A 22,734-nucleotide genomic window follows, 5' to 3' on the forward strand; every position below is an offset into this window, starting at 1 on the left:
CCACCTTCCCGTAAGAAATCCATACTGACTGTCCTTGATTAACCTGTTTATGTGAAGGGTGAGATTGAGTGAGGGTTGGAGGGCAGGCGGGGGAATTTGGGTGTGGTTTGTAGTCACCGAGGATGAGGATATATTGCATTATCTGGTCTCATTCCCACATTTGCGGCGAGGTTCCTCGAGGACAAATTTGCGGAGCCAATTTTGAGGACTAGGAACACAGCGCTTCCAAAAGAAAACCGTGGCTGAAAGAACGAAAAGGCTTCAAGTCTTGGTTTCCCAAGAAGCCTGCTCACCTCAACATGCAGCCAGCTAAACATTGTGGGCTTCAGGGAAACGAACGGTCCAAAGTTCCTTTGTGCTTTTGTCCAGGAAGCCGGCTTTGGGTCGTTCTGAAGTCCTTGCTGCTCACATTCGAATTCCCCGTGAGGCGCAAACAGATGGACAACCCGCTGACTTGCTAATTTTATACATTGCTTGGAGATTGTTAATTCTCAACCTTGTAACTCTGGTCGGTAACTGGAGGCTAGGGTCAGGATTTACCACCGAATCAATAAGATGTTACAGTGCTGACCTTGAAAGAAAAACTCTCTCTCTCTTCCTACTAACTTTTATAATGCAAATTATTAATTTATAACAAGGTTAGTTTCCAGCTTACAGTAACCATGACGACCATTACTCTACAATTCATAGATCTCAAAGACTGTCTGTTCTATATGATTATATTTTATTTTCAAGGCCAGCCAGAGGATATTACCACTCCAGATCAACTGAGCAATGGAAGCCGGTCTCTTTCCAGTTTTAAACTCTTAATTAACTCCCTGTTCCTAGTAAGCGTTCCTCGTGAAGGCTTTCATTAAAATGGATGAAGTGGCTTCCCCGAGGCCAAATGAGTATACGGTTGAGTTGGCTTATCTAAGCCAAAATGATGGAGCGGGTCCCAGCCAGGACTCCTGTCCCTCCTCACCATGCAGTGACTCCTGTTCGGCTGGGCACGGATATGGATCAACAGTGATACCATCCCCTGCCCCAATCACCCGCACCACCTACGTCTGAACTGACTGTCAACACTCACTGCCTCGGCTCACACAGAGAATTACACAGAGTGTACAGCACAGAAACAGGCCATTCGGCCCAACAGGTCTATGCCGGTGTTTATGCTCCACACAAGCCTCTTCCCACCTTACTTCGTCTCACTCTATCGGCATATCCTTCTATTCCTTTCTCCCTCATGTGTTTATCGAGCTTCCCCTTAAATGTATCTACACTATTTGCCTGAACTGCTCCTTGTGGTAGCGAGTTCCACATTCTCACCACTCTCTGGATAAAGAAGTTTCTCCTGAATTCCCTATTGGATTTATTGGTGACTCTCTCATATTTATGGCCCCTGGTTCTGGTCTCCCCTGCAGGTGGAGACATCTTCTCTACGTTTACATGAAGAATGGTTAATTGGATAAGATACCAGAGAGCTGTTGATAGCCATTGAACTGCACCCCAAGGTGTTCATGGGAATTAACAACAACCACCTGCACGTATACAGCTCCTTTAACGTGGAAAATCATCCCAAGGCGCTTCACAGGAGACAATAATGGATGCTGGGCCAAAGACGGAGACATAAGGAGGACTGTGCAAAAGCTTGGTCAAAGATGGTGGGATCTAAGGAGGGTCTTAAAGGAGGAGAGGGAGGTGGAGAGGTTTGGGGAAGGAATTCCATAGCATAGGGCCTAGGCAGCTGAAGGCACGGCTGCTACTAATGGGGCAAAGAGAGGAGGGGATACACAAGAGGCCAGGGTCAGAAGAATGCTGAGTTCTCGGGGGTGGGTGCGGGGGGGAGGTTGCAGTGCTGGAGGAGTTACAGAGATAGAAACATAGGAACAGAAGGTGGCCATTCTGCCCTTGAGTCTGTTCCACCATTCTATTAGATGATGGCTGATCTGTATCTTAACTCCATTTACCCACCTTGGTTCAATAACCCTTAATACCCTTGCTTATCAAAAATCTATCAATCTCAGTTTTGAAATGTTCAATTGACCCCCAGCCTTATCAGCTTCTTGGGGGGAGAGAGTTCCAGATTTCCCCTACCCTTTGTGTGAAGAAGTGCTTCCTGACATCAGGACTAATTTGCAGGTTTATGGGGAAAAAGCTGGGGTGTGGGACTAAACTGGACAGCTCTTTCAAAGAGCCAGCAGGGGCACGACTGGCTGAATGGCCTCCTTCTGTGCTGTAAGATTCTATGATCACCCCTGAACGGCCTTGCTCTAATTTTAAGGTTACGCCCCCTTGTTCTGCCCCCCGCCCCCCCAACCTATCCACCCTATCAACTCCTTTCATCATCTTCAACACCTCAATTAGATCCCCCCTTAATCTTCTATGTTCAAGGGAACACAAGCCTATTCTACACAAATAGGAATGGGCAAGGCCTTGAGGATATTTAAACACGAGAATGTTACATCGGAGACGTTGTAGATCAGATATCAATGTAGGTCAGTGAGGACTGGACTTGGAGTAGTGTGGGGAGTTCACTTTGCTTTTCCTCTTTTAGATTAAAAATCTTTTAATTGTACAAATTCAGAAATTCTCCAGGGGATCCCCAGACTCCTCCAGAAATACAACCACCGATTCTGTGAATTCAACACTTCAGCCTTTTATGTCCTTACGTTATTTTTTCCCTCCAAAGCAAGTGAAAGAGCATTGGTTCCATCAACTGCCTAAGGTAAAAAGCAGCTTTAACTACCAGTCTCCACATGTCAGAGTCGTTCTTGAGTTGTCAGCCCTTTGAAGCTGTGGATCAGCTTTTGGCTGTGGTGTGTCTGGTTAGTTCTTGTTTTTCGTATCTTCAAATTCTTCCCTTGGAGAACAGTGCGAAGTAGTGGAAGGATTCGCAGGCTGATTAACACTCCTTCCATGGCTGTAAACATCTTTATACCAGTTGATAGGGGGGTTAATCCTATATGGAGGGAGGGTTTAATGGGCTCCCACAACCCATACGATGAGGGGGGGGGCCACCCACACCCACCAGACACGAGAATCCTGCAGGATGTCAAACCAGAATTCAGAGCCAGACATCCGGTCTCCACTCCCCGGGACTGTCTGGAGCTGCGGTCTCCACTCCCCGGGACTGTCTGGAGCTCCGGTCTCCGCTCCCCGGGACAGTCTGGAGCTCCGGTCTCCGCTCCCCGGGACTGTCTGGAGCCCCGGTCTCCGTTCGCCGGGACTGTCTGGAGCCCCGGTCTCCGCTCGCCGGGACTGTCTGGAGCTCCGGTCTCCGCTCCCTGGGACTGTCTGGAGCTCCGGTCTCCGCTCGCCGGGACTGTCTGGAGCTCCGGTCTCCGCTCCCCGGGACTGTCTGGAGCTCCGGTCTTCGCTCCCCGGGACTGTCTGGAGCTCCGGTCTTCGCTCCCCGGGACTGTCTGGAGCTCCGGTCTCCCCTCCCCGGGACTGTCTGGAGCTCCGGTCTCCGCTCCCCGGGACTGTCTGGAGCTCTGGTCTCCGCGCGGGGGACTGTCTGGAGCTCCGGTCTCCGCTCGCCGGGGCTGTCTGGAGCTGCGGTCTCCCCTCCCCGGGACTGTCTGGAGCTCCGGTCTCCGCTCCCCGGGACTGTCTGGAGCTCCGGTCTCCGCTCCCCGGGACTGTCTGGAGCTCCGGTCTCCACTCCCCGGGACTGTCTGGAGCTCCAGTCTCCGCTCCCCGGGACTGTCTGGAGCTCCGGTCTCCGCTCCCCGGGACTGTCTGGAGCTCCGGTCTCCACTCCCCGGGACTGTCTGGAGCTCCGGTCTCCACTCCCCGGGACTGTCTGGAGCTCCGGTCTCCGCTCCCCGGGACTGTCTGGAGCTCCGGTCTCCGCTCCCCGGGACTGTCTGGAGCTCCGGTCTCCCCTCCCCGGGACTGTCTGGAGCTCCGGTCTCCGGTCTCCGCTCCCCGGGACTGTCTGGAGCTCCGGTCTCCGCTCCCCGGGACTGTCTGGAGCTCCGGTCTCCACTCCCCGGGACTGTCTGGAGCTCCGGTCTCCGCTCCCCGGGACTGTCTGGATCTCCGGTCTCCACTCCCCGGGACTGCATGGAGCTCTGTTCTTCGCTCCCCGGGACTGTCTGGAGCTCCGGTCTCCCCTCCCCGGGACTGTCTGGAGCTCCGGTCTCCGCTCCCCGGGACTGTCTGGAGCTCCGGTCTCCGCGCGGGACTGTCTGGAGCTCCGGTCTCCTCTCGCCGGGGCTGTCTGGAGCTGCGGTCTCCCTTCCCCGGGACTGTCTGGAGCTCCGGTCTCCGCTCCCCGGGACTGTCTGGAGCTCCGGTCTCCGCTCCCCGGGACTGTCTGGAGCTCCGGTCTCCCCTCCCCGGGACTGTCTGGAGCTCCGGTCTCCGGTCTCCGCTCCCCGGGACTGTCTGGAGCTCCGGTCTCCGCTCCCCGGGACTGTCTGGAGCTCCGGTCTCCACTCCCCGGGACTGTCTGGAGCTCCGGTCTCCGCTCCCCGGGACTGTCTGGAGCTCCGGTCTCCCCTCCCCGGGACTGTCTGGAGCTCCGGTCTCCGCTCCCCGGGACTGTCTGGAGCTCCGGTCTCCGCGCGGGACTGTCTGGAGCTCCGGTCTCCGCTCGCCGGGGCTGTCTGGAGCTGCGGTCTCCCTTCCCCGGGACTGTCTGGAGCTCTGGTCTCCGCGCGGGGGACTGTCTGGAGCTCCGGTCTCCGCTCGCCGGGGCTGTCTGGAGCAGCGGTCTCCCCTCCCCGGGACTGTCTGGAGCTCCGGTCTCCGCTCCCCGGGACTGTCTGGAGCTCCGGTCTCCGCTCCCCGGGACTGTCTGGAGCTCCAGTCTCCGCTCCCCGGGACTGTCTGGAGCTCCGGTCTCCGCTCGCCGGGGCTGTCTGGAGCTGCGGTCTCCACTCCCCGAGACTGTCTGGAGCTCCGGTCTCCGCTCCCCGGGACTGTCTGGAGCTCCGGTCTCCGCTCGCCGGGGCTGTCTGGAGCTGCGGTTTCCCCTCCCCGGGGCTGTCTGGAGCTGCGGTCTCCGCTCCCCGGGACTGTCTGTAGCTCCGGTCTCCGCTCCCCGGGACTGTCTGGAGCTCCGGTCTCTGCTCCCCGGGACTGTCTGGAGCTCCGGTCTCCGCTCGCCGGGGCTGTCTGGAGCTCCGGTCTCCGCTCCCCGGGGCTGTCTGGAGCTCCGGTCTCCCCTCCCCGGGGCTGTCTGGAGCTGCGGTCTCCGCTCCCCGGGACTGTCTGGAGCTGCGGTCTCCGCTCCCCGGGACTGTCTGGAGCTCCGGTCTCCGCTCCCCGGGACTGTCTGGAGCTGCGGTCTCCTCTCCCCGGGACTGTCTGGAGCTCCGGTCTCCGCTCCCCGGGACTGTCTGGAGCTGCGGTCTCCGCTCCCCGGGACTGTCTGGAGCTCCGGTCTCCGCTCCCCGGGACTGTCTGGAGCTCCGGTCTCCGCTCCCTGGGACTGTCTGGAGCGAGAGATCGATCCCTGGAGCTTCTGACCGAAGCTGGAATGCTGCCACTGAGCCAAAAGCTCGTTCCACTCGTTTGGTTAATTTAAAGTGACCCTCCATTGCTGTGATGTGTTTGGTTAGTTTAAAGTGACCTTATGCTGTTTCTCAAGTGTTTGTCCAACTCCAATAGTTTGTCCGTTCAATCAGACGAAGCTGAGCTTCAATTTCTAACAATCTAGACAATCTTAACTGCTTTCTTGGCATTATGACATCAATATCCTACTAGACTTCAGCCTCCGTCTGGGCCTAATGGTTGCTAATCAGCTCCATCTCTATCACAGTGTAAATCTAATTAGAATCCTAATTGCTGAAAAAGCACCAACACAGGGTACAAGAGCTACACAAAGGGGCATTCACCCTCTATATTGATTTTCCATTTGTGACACAAATTATATTTTTAGTCTTTCTGTGGAGAAGACGAGCTCGCTTCTCGAGTGGCTCAGTGTAGAGGGGCACTGTGAGGTCTGGAGCTGAGCCGTCCAGACCACGATCCGGTCTGGGTTAGCGGGTCTGGGCTCAGGTGACAGTAATGTTGCATTTGGCCTCAGCTTCCTTGGGCTAGCAAAAGCGGTGGGTGGGGGAACCCTCAGTCGCGGTACTGGCTCCTCGTGGTCACCCAGAGGCTGCTGTAAAACGTACACCTGTAGATTTTCAGGTGAGGACAGGATCAGGATCGGGATGGTTTGTTGTGCACTCTCAGGCCAACTAGCCCGCTAACACTCACTGGGGGGAATACTGACCTTAGGCAATAGTGCAAAATGGGCACTATCGATTCAGCCGCCCGTCATACAGTCTCCCGTGTTAATGGTGTGATTTGTATCAATTGGGGTTAATTGTATTCAGGTGGTGGGTATCGATTGGGGAATCTCTTGGATCCTTTAAACAGGAGAGCTGATCTAGGGTGTGATGTGTGTGTAAGGGGAAACTCTGTGAATAAAGGCTTGGAAGCAACTGAAGACCAGGCTCTAGTGTTCTATCCTTCACCACCGGGCTATCTAGTTTTTAACATCCCATTGACTTCAAAGGGAATGAAAATCAGGAGGGATGTATAGCAGGCAGCTGGATCGATATCGCCCATTTTACATTATTGCCCAAAGTCAAAATGACCCCCAATGCCTCAGCTCAGGCACTAAGGTGCCTCAGTGTGTGGGCAATCCTCATTAATGTTCCTGGACAGTATTGCTGGCAGCCATTCAATCATAGAGGGCATCACAAAGACCCATCCAGCATGTGACTTCCATCGGGAGTCACTGGACAGTGATCAGGGTCCAGGGAACAGTGTCTGCTTTCATCCACCTCTCTCCAGCACAGGGACTGAGGTCAATAGTAGCACCAATTCTGCCCACCCTGGCGATGACCGGATAACGCAGCAGAGGCAAGGGATGGTAGAGCAGTCCACCGAGACACTGGAAGGAGCTAAAACTGAGTTAAAGGAATACAGCAGGGAAACGTTCTGAGTTCTCAATCTGAGGCCATGCCCTGTCTCCTGAGCTGAAATATCCTCCTGGCCTCTTTCCAATATATCTGGGAATTTGTTCCCGCCCCACACTCTGCGTCACTGAGTAAACACCGGGCTCTCCTGCCTCCCCAACCAATTAGGCAGCAATTTTACAACACGGTTTAACACCATTCACAGGCCGATCCAAAGCTCCTTGCTGACCCATCAGGTTCAGTATTATATCAAAAGAAAGGAAAAATATATATAATGTCTTCTTTAGCTGAATAAACTGCATCCTCCAAATAAGTTTTGATGACGGAAGGGTTTTCTGTTAAATAAATCAATTTGGAAAGGATCAGTAGGACTGATTTAAACAGGAAATATTAATTCCCCAATTTATTTTTCAAATTAAGCCCAAAGCTGTGGAGAGTTTTCCTTCAAGTACACAGGGTGTTCCGACACCTCGCATCTAACTTCCACAACAATCGGCTGTTAATGGATGTCACAGTTTGTTATCACTGAGAAAAAACAGCAGCCAGATAATTAAAGGGACTCCGGTATTTAAGAACACAGTGAAGTGCCAAGACCAATAGTGTAGGCCCAAGGATGAAGAGAACCAGAGGGGAGATGAGGAGAATTTTTTTTTAGTCAGCGACTTATGATCCGGAATGCGCTGCCTGAAAGGGCGGTGGAAGCAGATTCAATAATAACTTTCAAAAGGGAATTGGATAAATACTTGAAAGCGATTAAATTTGCAGGGCTATGGAGAAAGAGCAGGGAAGTAGGACTAACTGGATCTTTCAAAGAGCTGGCACAGGCATGATGGGCCGAATGGCCTCCCACTGTACTGTAAGATTCTGATGAATGGAAGAGAAGATCAGGTAAATCAGGAAATAGCGGTGAGGGGGTCATCAAACTTGAGTTTTAAAAGCCTTTAGATTGTAAGAGGAAGGGAAGACTGAGGAAGGTGCGTTCCATGGTTTGGGGTCCAGGGATGGAATGAGTTGAAGTGGGAGACTGTGCCATAAATCATGGTTACAACACAGTGAGGATTCAGGGAGGGGGAGCTGTGGGATTTGGAGTTCAGAAGGAACGAGACAGGAACGCTGAGAGGAGAAATGACCAGAGTAATATCAATAATGTCACAGAGACAAGAAAGGTTGGGATGGGGTTGGAGGCTGGAGGCTGGTGATAAGAGATGGTTTGCCTATCAGATGACAGGCCCTTTCATGTAGCTGAGATTAGGGATCCAGCAACATGCTAATGGAAGCCACTGGGCGGAGTGAGAATCTAGTCATGGAGTACTGTAAAGTGGCTCATTCAAGAACAGCATCAGTGAAGGTCTGGCCACAGCTCACTTGGTCATCAGTCCCTCTTGGCCTGAGACTGGTGCATGGAGCTCGAAACACAAAGAGAGGGAGAAAAGAACTTATATCGAGTTACCGGAGAAAAACGCGAAAATAATATATGTACTGGTCGGAGTGCTGTGAAGTTGCACCAGGGAATCCAGTGGCCTGGGATCCTGCTCTGTCTGACTCGTTTTTCTGACTTTCCTTTCTGTCTATCCCCCTTTAGCGATTCACACACACTCTGTGCCTCATATATGTCAATATGTATTGTGCCTCCTTTTGTCTCTTGTTAATATCACTACTGCCATTTAAACATCTTCTGTTCTCCACCCAAACACTTCACAGGTCATTTGACTTATTTTCCAGTGTTTCTCCCCCTCTCTCCTTTCTCCTGTTCTGTTCCTTTTTAAATATCGTTCATCTGTAATATCTTCCATTCCCGAGGAAGAGTCAAAGACCTGAAACATCGGCTTCTGTTTCTCTACGGATGCTGCCTGACCTGCTCAGTATTTCCAGCTTTCAATCGTGGGCTAACTGCTATTGGTAAGGGAAGTTTATAGATTGGCAGATGCTTGTAAATTTCTGGCTTCGGGTCAGCAGGAAATGAACTGTTTTCTTCTGCTTTCGTGATACTTTGGACACTTTGAGGTGTGACACCAGGTGTGTGATAGAGCCAAGGCGTTTATACGTACAATCTGTGATCGCATCAAACTCCCTGAATCCGCCAGGATTCCTAATCCTGGTCGTTATCCGGTGACACACTGGTGCAAAGTGAAAGTGCATTGGATGTGTGGTGAACGCAGGGTCAGACACACCGCCTCTGGTCAAGTCGCCAAAGCAGAAAACTCACTGAAGATTGACCGCTTGAAAAAGACAAAGAGAAAGGAATTTTTTTTTTTAATTCCAAAGGTTCAGCTGAAGAGCTTCGATAATGAACACATGCTCAAGGGTTAATGTGTTTCCCCCTGTCCAGTGATTATACCAAGGTGCTCCCTGCACAAGCATCTGGTTTTGTAGCCAACAAAAGCACACATTTCCAGCATCGATTTGGAATCAGGTGTCTTGCAGGAGGACGATGTCAGATCAAAGTGTACAGGTGACTAAACAAAGGTCAGGAAAGAAAAGATGTCCAAACAAGCAATGAATCGTCTCCCCTTTTGATGCCCAGCGTGTATCAGGTTGTATTGTGGCAGCTGATCGGTAATACAGTCCAAGCAGTGAACCAGGCCCTGCGATTAACTGCATAAAATACTTCAAATATAAAGAGAAACGCTAACTTTTTATCGTGTGAAGTAAATAGAGGCAGTCGGTCCTTGCGATAAGTTCCGTCAAAGTGGAAAAATTTAAATCCCATTGATCCAGGTGAGCTCGGACTGTGACAGCTGGTGGGATGGGCCAGAACACACTGACTGAAGGCCCGCACTCCACCTTGCACCGTAACTAAACCCTGCACACAATAAATCACATTAACTAGAAAGAAAAAAAAGAACTTGCATTTATTTAGCGCCTTTCACAACCTCAGGATGTACCAAAGTGCTTCACAGCCAATTAAGTACTTTTTTGAAATATAGTCACTGTTGTAATGTAAGAAATGCAGCAGCCAATTTGCACACAGCAAGATCCCACAAACAGCAATGTGATAATGACCAGATAATCTGTTTTTTAGTGATGTTGGTTGAGGGATAAATATTGGCCCAGGACACCAGGGAGAACTCCTTCTAATGTCATGGGATCTTTTACATCCATCTGAGAAGGCAGACGGGGCCTCGGTTTAACATCTCATCCAAAGGACAGCATCTCCAACAGTTTAGGACTCCCTCATTACTGCCCCTCCGACAGTTCAGCACTCCCTCAATACTACCCCTCCGACAGTGCGGCACTCCCTCATTATTACCCCTCCGACAGTTCGGCACTCCCTCATTACTGCCCCTCCAACAGTGCAGCACTCCCTCAATACTACCCCTCCGACAGTGCGGCACTCCCTCATTATTACCCCTCCGACAGTGCAGCACTCCCTCATGACTGCCCCTCCGACAGTGCAGCACTCCCTCAGTACTGCCCCTCCGACAGTGCAGCACTCCCTCATTACTGCCCCTCCGACAGTTTAGCACTCCCTCATTACTGCCCCTCCGACAGTTTAGCACTCCCTCATTACTGCCCCTCCGACAGTTTAGCACTCCCTCATTACTACCCCTCCGACAGTGCAGCACTCCCTCATTACTACCCCTTCGACAGTGCAACAATCCCTCAGTACTGACCCTCCGACAGTACAGCACTCCCTCAGTACTGCCCCTCCGACAGTGCAGCACTCCCTCAGTACTGGCCCTCCGACAGTGCAGCGCTCCCTCAGTACTGACCCTCCGACAGTGCAGCGCTGCCTCAGTACTGACCCTCCGACAGTGCAGCACTCCCTCAGTACTGACTCTCCGACAGTGCAGCGCTCCCTCAGTACTGACCCTCCGACAGTGCAGCGCTGCCTCAGTACTGACCCTCCGACAGTGCAGCACTCCCTCAGTACTGACCCTCTGACAGTGCAGCGCTCCCTCAGTACTGACCCTCCGACAGGGCAGCACTCCCTCATTACTGCACTTGAGTGTCAGCCTAGATTTTGTGCTCAAGTGTCCAGAGTGGGATTTGAACCCACGACCTGACTCAGAGGCGAGAGAGCTGCCCACTGAGCCACGGTTGACATGTCATACAAAAAACATGAGCATTCAAAAAAGGAATCAAAATCTTCGATACCTTGCTCTCTGATGGGATATTCCGAGGTTCAATACCGGATGTGGGTTATGTGAGTGCACACACACTTGCACTAAAAGGGATGACGGTGGATAGGCAATGGCTAATATTTAAAGAACGTGTGCAGGAATTACAACAATTATTCATTCCTGTCTGGCGCAAAAATAAAACAGGAAAGGTGGCTCAACCGTGGCTTACAAAAGAAATTGGAGATAGTATTAGATCCAAAGAGGAGACATATAAAATTGCCAGAAAAAGCAGCAAGCCTGAGGATTGGGAGCAGTTCAGAATTCAGCAAAGGAGGACAAAGAGATTGATTAAGAGGGGAAAATAGAGTGTGAGAGTAAACTAACAGGGAACATAAAAACTGACTGTAAAAGCTTCTATAAATATGTCAAGAGAAAAAGATTAGTGAAGACAAATGTAGGTCCCTTACAGTCAGAAATGGGGGAAATTATAATGGGGAACAAAGAAATGGCAGAACAATTAAACACATACTTTGGTTCTGTCTTCACAAAGGAGGACACAAATAACCTGCCAGAAATGTTAGGGAACCAAGGGTCTAGTGAGAGGGAGGAACTGAAGGAAACCAGTATTAGTAAAAAAAAATGGTGCTAGGGAAATTAATGGGGCTAAAGGCTGACAAATCCCCAGGGCCTGATAATCTACATCCCAGAGTACTAAAGGAAGTGGCCCTGGAAATAGTGGATGCATTGGTGATCATCTTCCAAAATTCTATAGACTCTGGAACAGTTCCTGCAGATTGGAGGGTGGCAAATGTAACCCCACTATTTAAAAAAGGAGGGAGAGAAAGAACAGGGAATTACAGATCAGTTAGCCTAACATCAGTAGTGGGGAAAATGCTAGAGTCTATTATAAAAGATGTGATAACAGAACACTTGGAAGGCATTAACGGGATTGGACAAAGTCAGCATGGGTTTATGAAAGAGAAATCATGCTTAACAAATCTACTGGAGTTTTTTGAGAATGTAACCAGTAGAATAGATAGGGGAGAACCAGTGGATGTGGTGTACTTGGATTTTCAGAAGGCTTTTGATAAGGTCCCACACAAGAGGTTAGTGTGCAAAATTAAAGCACATGGGATTGGGGGGAATATACTGGCATGGATTGAGAATTGGTTGACAGACAGGAAACAGAGTAGGAATAAACGGGTCTTTTTCCGGGTGGCAGGCAGTGACGAGTGGGGTACCGCAGGGATCAGTGCTTGGGCCCCAGCTATTCACAATATATATCAATGATTTGGATGAGGGAACTAAATGTAACATTTCTAAGTTTGCAGACGACACAAAGCTGGGGTGGAATGTGAGCTGTGAGGAGGATGCAAAGAGGCTCCAATGTGATTTAGACAAGTTGGGTGAGTGGGCAAGAACATGGCAGATGCAGTATAACGTGGATAAATGTGAGGTTATCCACTTTGGTTGTAAAAACAGAAAGGCAGATTATTATATGAATGGTGATAGATTGGGAAAAGGGGAGGTGCAACAAGACCTGGGTGTCCTTGTACACCAGTCGCTGAAAGTGAGCATTCAGGTGCAGCACGCAGTTAGGAAGGTGAATGGTATGTTGGCCTTTATTGCAAGAGGATTTGAGTCCAGGAGCAGGGATGTCTTACTGAAGTTATACAGAGCCTTGGTGAGACCACAGCTGGAGTATTGTGTGCAGTTTTGGTCTCCTTATCTGAGGAAGGATGTCCTTGTCATGGAGAGAGTGCAACGAAAGTTTACCAGACTGATTCCTGGGATGGCAGGACTGACGTATGAGGAGACATTGGGTCGACTAGGCCTATATTCACTAGAATTTAGAAGAATGAGAGGTGATCTCATCGAAACGTATAAAATTCTAACAGGACTAGACAGACTAGATGCAGGGAGCATGTTCCCAATGGCTGGGGAGTCCAGAACCAGGGGTCACAGTCTCAGGATACGGGGTAGGCCATTTAGAACCGAGATGAGGAGAAATTTCTTCACTCAGAGAGTGGTGAACCTGTGGAATTCTCTACCACAGAAGGCAGTGGAGGCCAAGTTATTAGATGTATTCAAGAAGGAGATAGATATATTTCTTAATGCTAAAGGGATCAAGGGATATGGGGAAAAAGCGGGAACAGGGTACTGAGTTAGACGATCAGCCATGATCATTTTGAATGGCGGGGCAGGCCCGAAGGGCCGAATGGCCGACTCTTGCTCCTATTTCTATGTTTCTATGTTTCTATGAAATTGCACATACACACAGGTAGGCTCGCACACTCCTAGGTACCATTCAGGATAAGCTGAGAAGGCTGTTAAAAAAGCATACGGGATCCTGGGCTTTATACATAGAGGCATCGAGTACAAAAACAAGGAAGTTATGCTAATCCTTCATAAAACACTGGTTAGGCCTCAGCCTTAGGTAAATCTCTTCTGCACCCTCTCTAAGGCCTTGACATCCTTCCTAAAGTGCGGTGCCCAGAATTGGCCTAACCAATGTTTTATAAAGGTTTAGCATAACTTCTTTGCTTTTGTACTCTATGCCTCTATGTATAAAGCCCAGGATCCCGTATGCTTTTTTAACAGCCACCTCAACTTGTCCTGCCACCTTCAAGGATTGTGTACATGCATCCCCAGGTCTCCCTGTAGCATTTAGTTTATATTGCCTCTCCTCGGTCTTCCTACCAAAATGTATCACGTCACACTTCTATGCGTTAAATTTCATCTGCCATGTGTCTGCCCATTTCACCAGTCTGTCTATGTACCCTGCTATCTTCTTCACTGTTTACGACATTTCCGAGTTTTGTATCACAGAATTATAGAATCATAGAAAGTTACAGCACAGAAAGAGGCCATTCATCCCATCGTGTCCGTGCCGGCCGAGAAAGAGCTATCCAGCTTAATCCCACTTTCCAGCACTTGGTCCGTTGCCCTGTAGGTTATGGCACTTCAGGTGCACATCCAAGTACTTTTTAAATGAGTTGAGGGTTTCTGCCTCTCCCACCCTTTCAGGCAGTGAGTTCCAGACCCCCACCACCCTCTGGGTGAAAACATTTCTCTTCAGCTCCTCAGCGCAGAAATGCAAGTCTTTCTTTCTTTCTTTCTTATGGGCAGCCTCCCATGGTCAGGTCTGGTGATCTTGCTGCTAACAGGAAGGACATTTCACCCAAAGGGATAAATGATCCATGGCTTTTGGATCACGGGTGTGAAACATAGTGATCAATAGCAGCGTGTGGTGCCTCAGCAATTGAGGTTCCACTGAGGGTCACATTTGTACAGAGCAAATGCCAGTGGAGTCTGCCCCTAATACGGGTCTATGGGACCCCCAAAGGAAATGCAAGAACTTTTTTCTTCTTGCTGTGATTCTTTTCCTCATTAGACTCACATGTAAGAAGCATTTCATAAGAAGTGGATTTGTTGATGAAACTTCATCCCTTGCAGCCAATGACTGATGCAAAAACCTAAAGCAGGAATGATAATCTCAGGGCCCTGCTCAATCCAGGTGTTTGTATCGGGGAACCTTACCGAATCTTTAAGGACAGCTGGAGAAAGCTGATGCCAGGTCAGGAACTATGAGAAAACGAGAAAAGGCAGCAAGTGCCAAAGATAAGACAAATGCTCAGCTATCCACAATCCATTCTGACCAACTTTATCATTCCAGAAAGGAAGATGCTCCATCACATGCATCAGAATCAGAAACACTCTGCACCCAGTGATCTGTCTTCCTGATGATACCCATTAAATTGGAGAACAGGCGTGAAGTATGACACCTTTTATTCTTTTCAGCTGAAGGGCCTGAAACTTGTCCCTGGAACATAGAAGATAAATTTCTGCCTTGGCCCAATGCATTCCAACTTGTCTGGCACCGATCAACAGACAATCAGTGAGCAGTCTAAGATGGCACGCTGTTGCTCCATCCATGAGTGGGATTGGTCCTTGCATCTGGGGCATGTCTCCTGAATTGACAGAAGAGCTATTTAATAAAGTAGCATATAAAACAGAAGATGTAGACCGCAGTTTGAGGTTAAAGTGGTGGGGTGTGAGGATTGTAGATGGGGGAATATTTGTACAGGAGGCACTTCCTCAGGTCGCCTATCCTTCTTTTCTGTTACACTTGATTAAATACAAAAGGAAATACATTGAGATTTTCTTTTCAGGACTGTACTCACTGACTGTACTTGCAATGCCGTGCCTGGGACTTGCTATGTGTTCATCTCACTCCAACTCCGCTCTGGGGCCTAACGCCTGTTTTAGGAGGCCACCAGGGATGCCTGAAAAATGTCCCAACCCAATTTTGAGTTGCAGATTTTTCAGACGTCCTTAGGGAGCAGGGCATTAGTCCCCGAAATTGTGTCTCGAATTTCTACCACCTAATTTCTAACTCACATGGTGTCTCATCTTCACCCTGAGGACACCATCCAACATGTTGTGTGGCACTACCACCGTGCTAAATGGGATAGATTCAGAACAGATCTAGCAGCTCAAAACTGGACATCCATGAGGCGCTGTGGGCCATCAGCAGCAGCAGAATTGTACTCCGGCACAATCTGTAACCTCACGGCCTGGCATATTCCTCACTCTACCATTACCAACAAGCCAGGGGATCAACCCTGGTTCAATGAGGACTGTGGAAGAGTATGCCAGGAGCAGCACCAGGCATATCTAAAAATGAGGTGCCAACCTGGTGAAGCTACAACACAGGACTACATGCATGCTAAACAGCAGAAGCAACATGCTATAGACAGAGCTAAGCAATTCCACAACCAACAGATCAGATCAAAGCTCCGCAGTCCTGCCACATCCAGTTGTGAATGGTGGTGGACAATTAAACAGCTAACGGGAGGAGGAGGCTCCGTGAATATCCCCATCCTCAATGATGGCAGAGTCCAGCACGTGAGTGCAAAAGACAAGGCTGAAGCATTTGTAATCATCTTCAGCCAGAAGTACTGAGTAGATGATCCATCTCGGCCTCCTCCTGATATCCCCACCATCACAAAAGCATGTCTTCAGCCAATTCGATTCACTCCACGTGATATCAAGAAACGGCTGAGTGCACTGGATACAGCAAAGGCTACGGGCCCCGGCAACATCCCAGCTGTCGCGCTGAAGACTTGTGCTCCTGAACTAGCCCCGCCTCTAGCCAAGCTGTTCCAGTACAGCTACAACACTGGCATCTACCCAACAATGTGGAAAATTGCCCAGGTATGTCCTGTCCACAAAAAGTAGGATAAATCCAAATCGGCCAATTACCGCCCCATCAGTCTACTCTCAATCATCAGCAAAGTGATGGAAGGTGTCGTCAACAGTGCTATCAAGCGGCATTTACTCACCAATAACCTGCTCAACGATGCTCAGTTTGGGTTCCGCCAGGTCCACTCGGCTCCAGACCTCATTACAGCCTTGGTCCAAACATGGACAAAAGAGCTGAATTCCAGAGGTGAGGTGAGAGTGACTGCCCTTAACATCAAGGCAGTATTTGACCAAGTGTGGCACCAAGGAGCCCTAATAAAATTGAAGTCAATGGGAATCAGGGGGAAAACTCTCCAGCGGCTGGAGTCATACCTAGCACAAAGGAAGATGGTAGTGGTTGTTGGAGGCCAATCATCTCAGCCCCAGGGCATTGCTGCAGAAGTTCCTCAGGGCAGTGTCCTCGGCCCAACCATCTTCAGCTGCTTCATCGATGATCTTCCCTCCATCATAAGGTCAGAAATGGGGATGTTCGCTGATGATTGCACAGTGTTCAGTTCCATTCGCAACTCCTCAGATAATGAAGCAGTCTATGCCCGCATGCAGCAAGACCTGAACAACATCCAGGCTTGGGCTGATAAGAGGCAAGTAACATTCGTGCCAGACAAATGCCAGGCAATGACCATCTCCAACAAGAGAGAGTCTAACCATCTTCCCTTGACATTCAACGGCATTACCATCGCCGAATCCCCCACCATCAACATCCTGGGGGTCACCATTGACCAGAAACTTAACTGGACCAGTCATATAAATACTGTGGCTACGAGAGCAAGTCAGAGGCTGGGTATTCTGCGGCGAGTGACTCACCTCCTGACTCCCCAAAGCCTTTCCACCATCTACAAGGCACAAGTCAGGAGTGTGATGTGATACTCTCCACTTGCCTGGATGAGTGCAGCTCCAACAACACTCAAGAAGCTCGACACCATCCAGGACAAAGCAGCCCGCTTGATTGGCACACCATCCACCACCCTAAACATTCACTCCCTTCACCACCGGCGTACTGTGGCTGCAGTGTGTACCATCCACAGGATGTACTGCAGCAACTCGCCAAGGCTTGTTCGACAGCACCTCCCAAACCCACGATTTCTGCCACCCAGAAGGACAAAGGCAGCAGGGAACAACTTGGGAACAACACCACCTCCAAGTCACACACCATCCCAACTTGGAAATATATCGCCGTTCCTTCATCGTCGCTGGGTCAAAATTCTGGAATTTCCTACCAATCACACTGTGGGAGAACCTTCACCGTGTAGTCCACGTGACTACAGTGGTTCAAGAAGGCAGCTCACCACCACCTTCTCAAGGGCAATTAGGGATGGGCAATAAATGCTGGCCTTGCCAGCGATGCCCACATCCCATGAACAAATAAAAATGAACTGATACTGAGAAGCAATATTATTCTGCAATAAATTGAATTACAGAGGTTTTGGTTCAAGAAGCATTTATACCACCTCACATGGGTACATTCCCAGTGGGTTATAAAGGGGTATTTATACCACCTCACATGGGTACATTCCCAGTGGGTTATAAAGGGGTATTTATACCACCTCACATGGGTACATTCCCAGTGGGTTATAAAGGGGTATTTATACCACCTCACATGGGTACATTCCCAGTGGGTTATAAAGGGGTATTTATACCATCTCACATGGGTATAGTCCCAGTGGGTTATAAAGGGGTATTTATACCACCTCACATGGGTACATTCCCAGTGGGTTATAAAGGGGTATTTATACCATCTCACATGGGTACATTCCCAGTGGGTTATAAAGGGGTATTTATACCACCTCACATGGGTATGGTCCCAGTGGGTTATAAAGGGGTATTTATACCACCTCACATGGGTATAGTCCCAGTGGATTTTATGGGGTATTTATACCACCTCACATGGGTACATTCCCAGTAGGTTTTAAGGGGTATTTATACCCCCTCCCATGGGTACATTCCCAGTGGGGTTTAAGGGGTATTTATACCACCTCACATGGGTACGTTCCCAGTTGGTTTTAAGGGGTATTTATACCCCCTCCCATGGGTACATTCCCAGTGGATTTTATGGGGTATTTATACCACCTCACATGGGTACATTCCCAGTAGGTTTTAAGGGGTATTTATACCCCCTCCCATGGGTACATTCCCAGTGGGGTTTAAGGGGTATTTATACCACCTCACATGGGTACGTTCCCAGTTGGTTTTAAGGGGTATTTATACCTCACATGGGTACATTCCCAGTGGGTTTAAGGGGTATTTATGCCACCTCACATGGGTACATTCCCAGTGGGTTTTAAGGGGTATTTATACCACCTTGCATGGGTATAGTCCCAGTGGGTTATGAAGGGGTATTTATACCACCTCACATGGGTACATTCCCAGTGGGTTTTAAGGGGTATTTATACCACCTCACATGGGTACATTCCCAGTGGGTTATAAAGGGGTATTTATACCACCTCACATGGGTACATTCCCAGTGGGTTTTATGGGGTATTTATGCCACCTCACATGGGTATATTCCCAGTGGGTTTTATGGGGTATTTATACCACCTCACATGGGTACATTCCCAGTGGATTTTATGGGGTATTTATACCACGTCACATGGGTACATTTCCAGTGGGTTATAGTTTGAACCACAGGGAACAATTTGCCTCGATTAACTTTGCCAATTTCCCCCCTAATATTGAAGCGTTGAGTTAGGGAGCAGCTTTTGAAAGTTTAAAATTGGTGGTGATCTGCAGCATTGAGTCCAATCCTGTGCTGAGAGGGATACATTTCACCGGAATATAACTGTCTGTCTCTCCTGCTGTCACATTGCATTATCCTCTCCTCCTACCCTGTATATATATATATATATATATATATGCGCTATATAAATGCGAGTGCTATTGTTCTTTACCCGTCCTCCAGCGCTCTAAAATGGCTGCTTTATCTTACCTTGATTACATACTTAGCCTATAAAACCTCTGCAGTAAAACTGCTGACAACACAGTAACCTTTGCATGACATTGTAGTGAGTGAGAGAGCAGCCCATTGCCGGCCTGATGCAGTCGCACTCCATTCTTTCTCCTGTTAACGCTAGCGTTATGCTTGGTGCATTTCCTATTTTTGGTCTGATTTATCGGTGTGATAAAACTTTGCGTTGAAAGGGATCTAGAAGAGAGCCTGGTGAAACGGTGAGGCCCCCGGATTTCACACGATGACCGAGAGCCAGCCTTGTACGCGAGCTGCATGTTGAGAAGTGAGCTGCACCGCCTTCTGATTAAGCAATGAGACTCTGCACTTGTAAATCTTCCAGAAATTCCCCCACAGCTGCACTCAAAGGAGCAATTCTATGCAATTCCCAGCAACCCATTCTTCAATTGATCACCGCATTGTATTAACTGTCCAAAGGAGTCTTTTCATCAAACAGCTTAGAACAGACAAACTGGAAGAGTTTCACACTTAGCCTAGGCAACTTCACCAGCCCAGTACATTTCATTCTGTTTCAACAGCAAAGAGAAAGTGCTGGCCTATACAACACTCACACTTTCCCACCAAGTAACAGCCCTCCAGGTCTTCTTTCACTTACTTTAATGACCCTTTTCTTTTCTCTTCAACATCTCAATAGCAGAGTTTCCACGAGATGTTCAGTGCCCAGTGCTGTTATTAATGGGGAAACTCCGGTCATTTGATGAAGTGTCCTTATATGATTGACACTCGCTGACCAATTGTTTCCTGCCAGCTGACAGGAAAACATCACCTTTTATGGTCAACTCCCAGCTCATCTTCCGAGGTTGGAATCCTACATCTGTGGTCTGATGATGAATCCCACCTTTGCTCTTCAGACAGTAACTGATCCTTTACTGTCTATTACATTTAATGGAGGTGTTCAAAATGATGAGGGGTTTTGATAGAGTAGGCAGGGAGAAACTGTTTCCAGTGGCAGGAGGGTCGGTAACCAGAGGACACAGATTTAAGATAACTGGCAAAACAACCAGAGGTGACATGAGGAAAAAATTTTTTACGGAGTAAATGCACTGCCGGAAAGGGCGGTGGAAGCAGATTCAGTAGTAACTTTCAAAAGGGAATTGGATAAATACTTGAAAAGGAAAAATAAACAGAGCAGGGGACTGGGACTAATTGGATAGCTCTTTCAAAGAGCCAGCATGATGGAGGGAATGGCCTCCTTGTGTGCTTTATGATTCTATGATTGTATTCTATTATTTGCATGAGGTGTTGGATAGCTGCTGCCATCTATGGAATGTACCTCAACAGGTCCTACCTTCGGAAGGGAGAAAATTGGAGGAACATTTGGAGGAAACAAGCAAAATAACAAAGCCAAATGGTAGTAATGTGCTCTTCATGAACTCTTATTCTCTATCTGGCACAAACCCAGATGTTGGTACCCGATTTAGACTATACACAGAAATAGTGTAAAAACAAAAAACAGTCTTGCATATGTTCAAGGGATAGATTCTACGCTCACAGGATATAAAACTTGCACAGTTGATAGAAATCATCCTAACACTCAAATCTTCTGTCGTTCTCTACATAAAATAGGAAGCATGCAGTACATAGGAACAGGAGGAGGCCATTCAGCCCCTCAAGCCCGTTTCACCATTCAATTAGATCATGGCTGATCTGTACCTCAACTCCATGCACCTGCCTTTGTAACACAACTTTGTTTTTAAAAGATTTTGTATATTTGGCAACAAACCAAACCTGTTGCAGAAATCCCAACTTCCAAGAAAACACACAGAAAACTTTCAGGCCTAGGGTCCTCACTGGAAAATAGTGACTAATGAAGGCTTTCTGGGTGGTCGGAACCTTCCAGAAAAACCATCTTCAAACTGTGCACTGTATAAGCACACGGGTAACATGCCAATTACTTGTTTCTTTTGGAAAGTGGAGGCTTGCGATGACCAAGTAACTGGAGTTCTCAGGGTTATGTAGGGAGCTAACAAAGTTGATCCGGCAAAGTTGTTCATTATGGTGAATGATTCAAATCCCAGGGACACAAGCTATAAATGAGGAAGCTACAAGTAAGAAGGGTAGTCAGGGAGAATTTTTTCATTCCAAATGAATGAAGTTGTGGAACAAGTGACTAGGGAAAGCGAATGGAGCAGACAGCATAAATGGGTTCAATGGACAATTGAACCTATCTGAAGTGGCCTAGCAAGCAGCTAATGATTGAGAAGGTTCAAAAAGAAGGCTTCTCAGGGCAACTAGGGATGGGCAATAAATGCAGTTTTGTCAGCAGCGCCCACATCCTGAGAGTGAATATTAAAAAAAATGGATGTGTTCCTGGAGAGAGAAGGAACTGAGAGATATGTGAGAGGGTGGGTCAGTGAATTTATGGAATATGGTGAGAAGGTGGGTAGGTGGGATTGAGGGATACGGTGAGAAGGTGGGTAGGTGGGATTGAGGGATATGGTGAGAAGGTGGGTAGGTGGGATTGAGGGATATGGGGAGAAGGTGGGTAGGTGGGATTGAGGGATATGGGGAGAAGGTGGGTAGGTGGGATTGAGGGATATGGTGAGGAGGTGGGTATGTGGGATTGAGGGATATGGGGAGAAGGTGGGTAGGTGGGATTGAGGGATATGGTGAGGAGGTGGGTGGGTGGGATTGAGGGATAGGGTGAGAAGGTGGGTAGGTGGGATTGTGGGTCATATGGTGAGAAGGTGGGTAGGTGGGATTGAGGGATGTGGTGAGAAGGTGGGTCGGTGGGATTGTTGGTCATATGGAGAAGGTGGGTAGGTTTGCTGGGCTTTTCCCGTTTGTAGACGTTCTTATATTCTTAAATACCAACCCATTATCAAAACTTTTCACCTCTATTGCAATTCTCATCTACCCTTCCCCTGTGCTAACTGTGCAAAATTGTGATACCAGCCAGGTTTTAATTGTGTACACAAGGCAAATTAAATACATTTAACATGACTCCAGAAAAGCAGGCATATTCCCTTTCCTTTAGCATTTCACACACTTCCTCTCAGTCCATCCTCACCATGACCTTTGCAATGAGAAGAGGAGCTAAAAAAAAACACCAACAGATCTGCCCTCAGCATTACAGTAAGAGGAGCAAAAAAACCCAAACCATTACCTTTCTTGTCGTCAAAGTAAAGGGTCTGCTGAGCTGGATTTGACCACTGGAGGGAGGTATTGTCATTTTGGTCGACCTTGCAGGTCAACATTGCAGTTCCTCCTTCAACCGCCGTCACATTCTGGGTCAGCGGAGACTGTGCCTGACTGCCTGTGAATGAGAGACAAGAGAGAGAAAGTGACGGAAAGAGACTTTACAACTGGACGTGTGATCGTTCTCATGGCATTGCACTGCTTTCAATTGCTTGGATCAAAGTCTTAAGCTTCTTTTAGCTGAAAACATTCCATTTGTGACTGCAGGACATTTGAGGCATTGTGTTAAGATGTTTGCACTGAGATGCCTCCATGATTTATTTCTCAGGCAGCACTGGGAGAGACGGCCTGGGTAGGGGCGAGGGAGCTTCCCTCGGTGAGGAGCGAGGGCCGCTTTTAT

The 22,734-nt window shown here is 48.7% G+C and overlaps 1 protein-coding gene across 1 annotated transcript in view; it reads right to left on the reverse strand.

Annotated features, from left to right (window-relative positions):
* Nucleotides 1-22,734, reverse strand: part of LOC137326868 (cell adhesion molecule 2-like) — a 386,985-nt gene that overhangs the window by 363,579 nt on the left and 672 nt on the right. Inside the window, exon 2 of the mRNA XM_067992251.1 lies at nucleotides 22,303-22,452. Coding sequence (XP_067848352.1) covers nucleotides 22,303-22,452 — 150 coding nt within the window. The remainder of the gene's footprint in view (nucleotides 1-22,302; nucleotides 22,453-22,734) is intronic.

This window comes from Heptranchias perlo, chromosome 11 (assembly GCF_035084215.1).
Source record: "Heptranchias perlo isolate sHepPer1 chromosome 11, sHepPer1.hap1, whole genome shotgun sequence".
Taxonomy (NCBI): Eukaryota; Metazoa; Chordata; class Chondrichthyes; order Hexanchiformes; family Hexanchidae; genus Heptranchias; species Heptranchias perlo.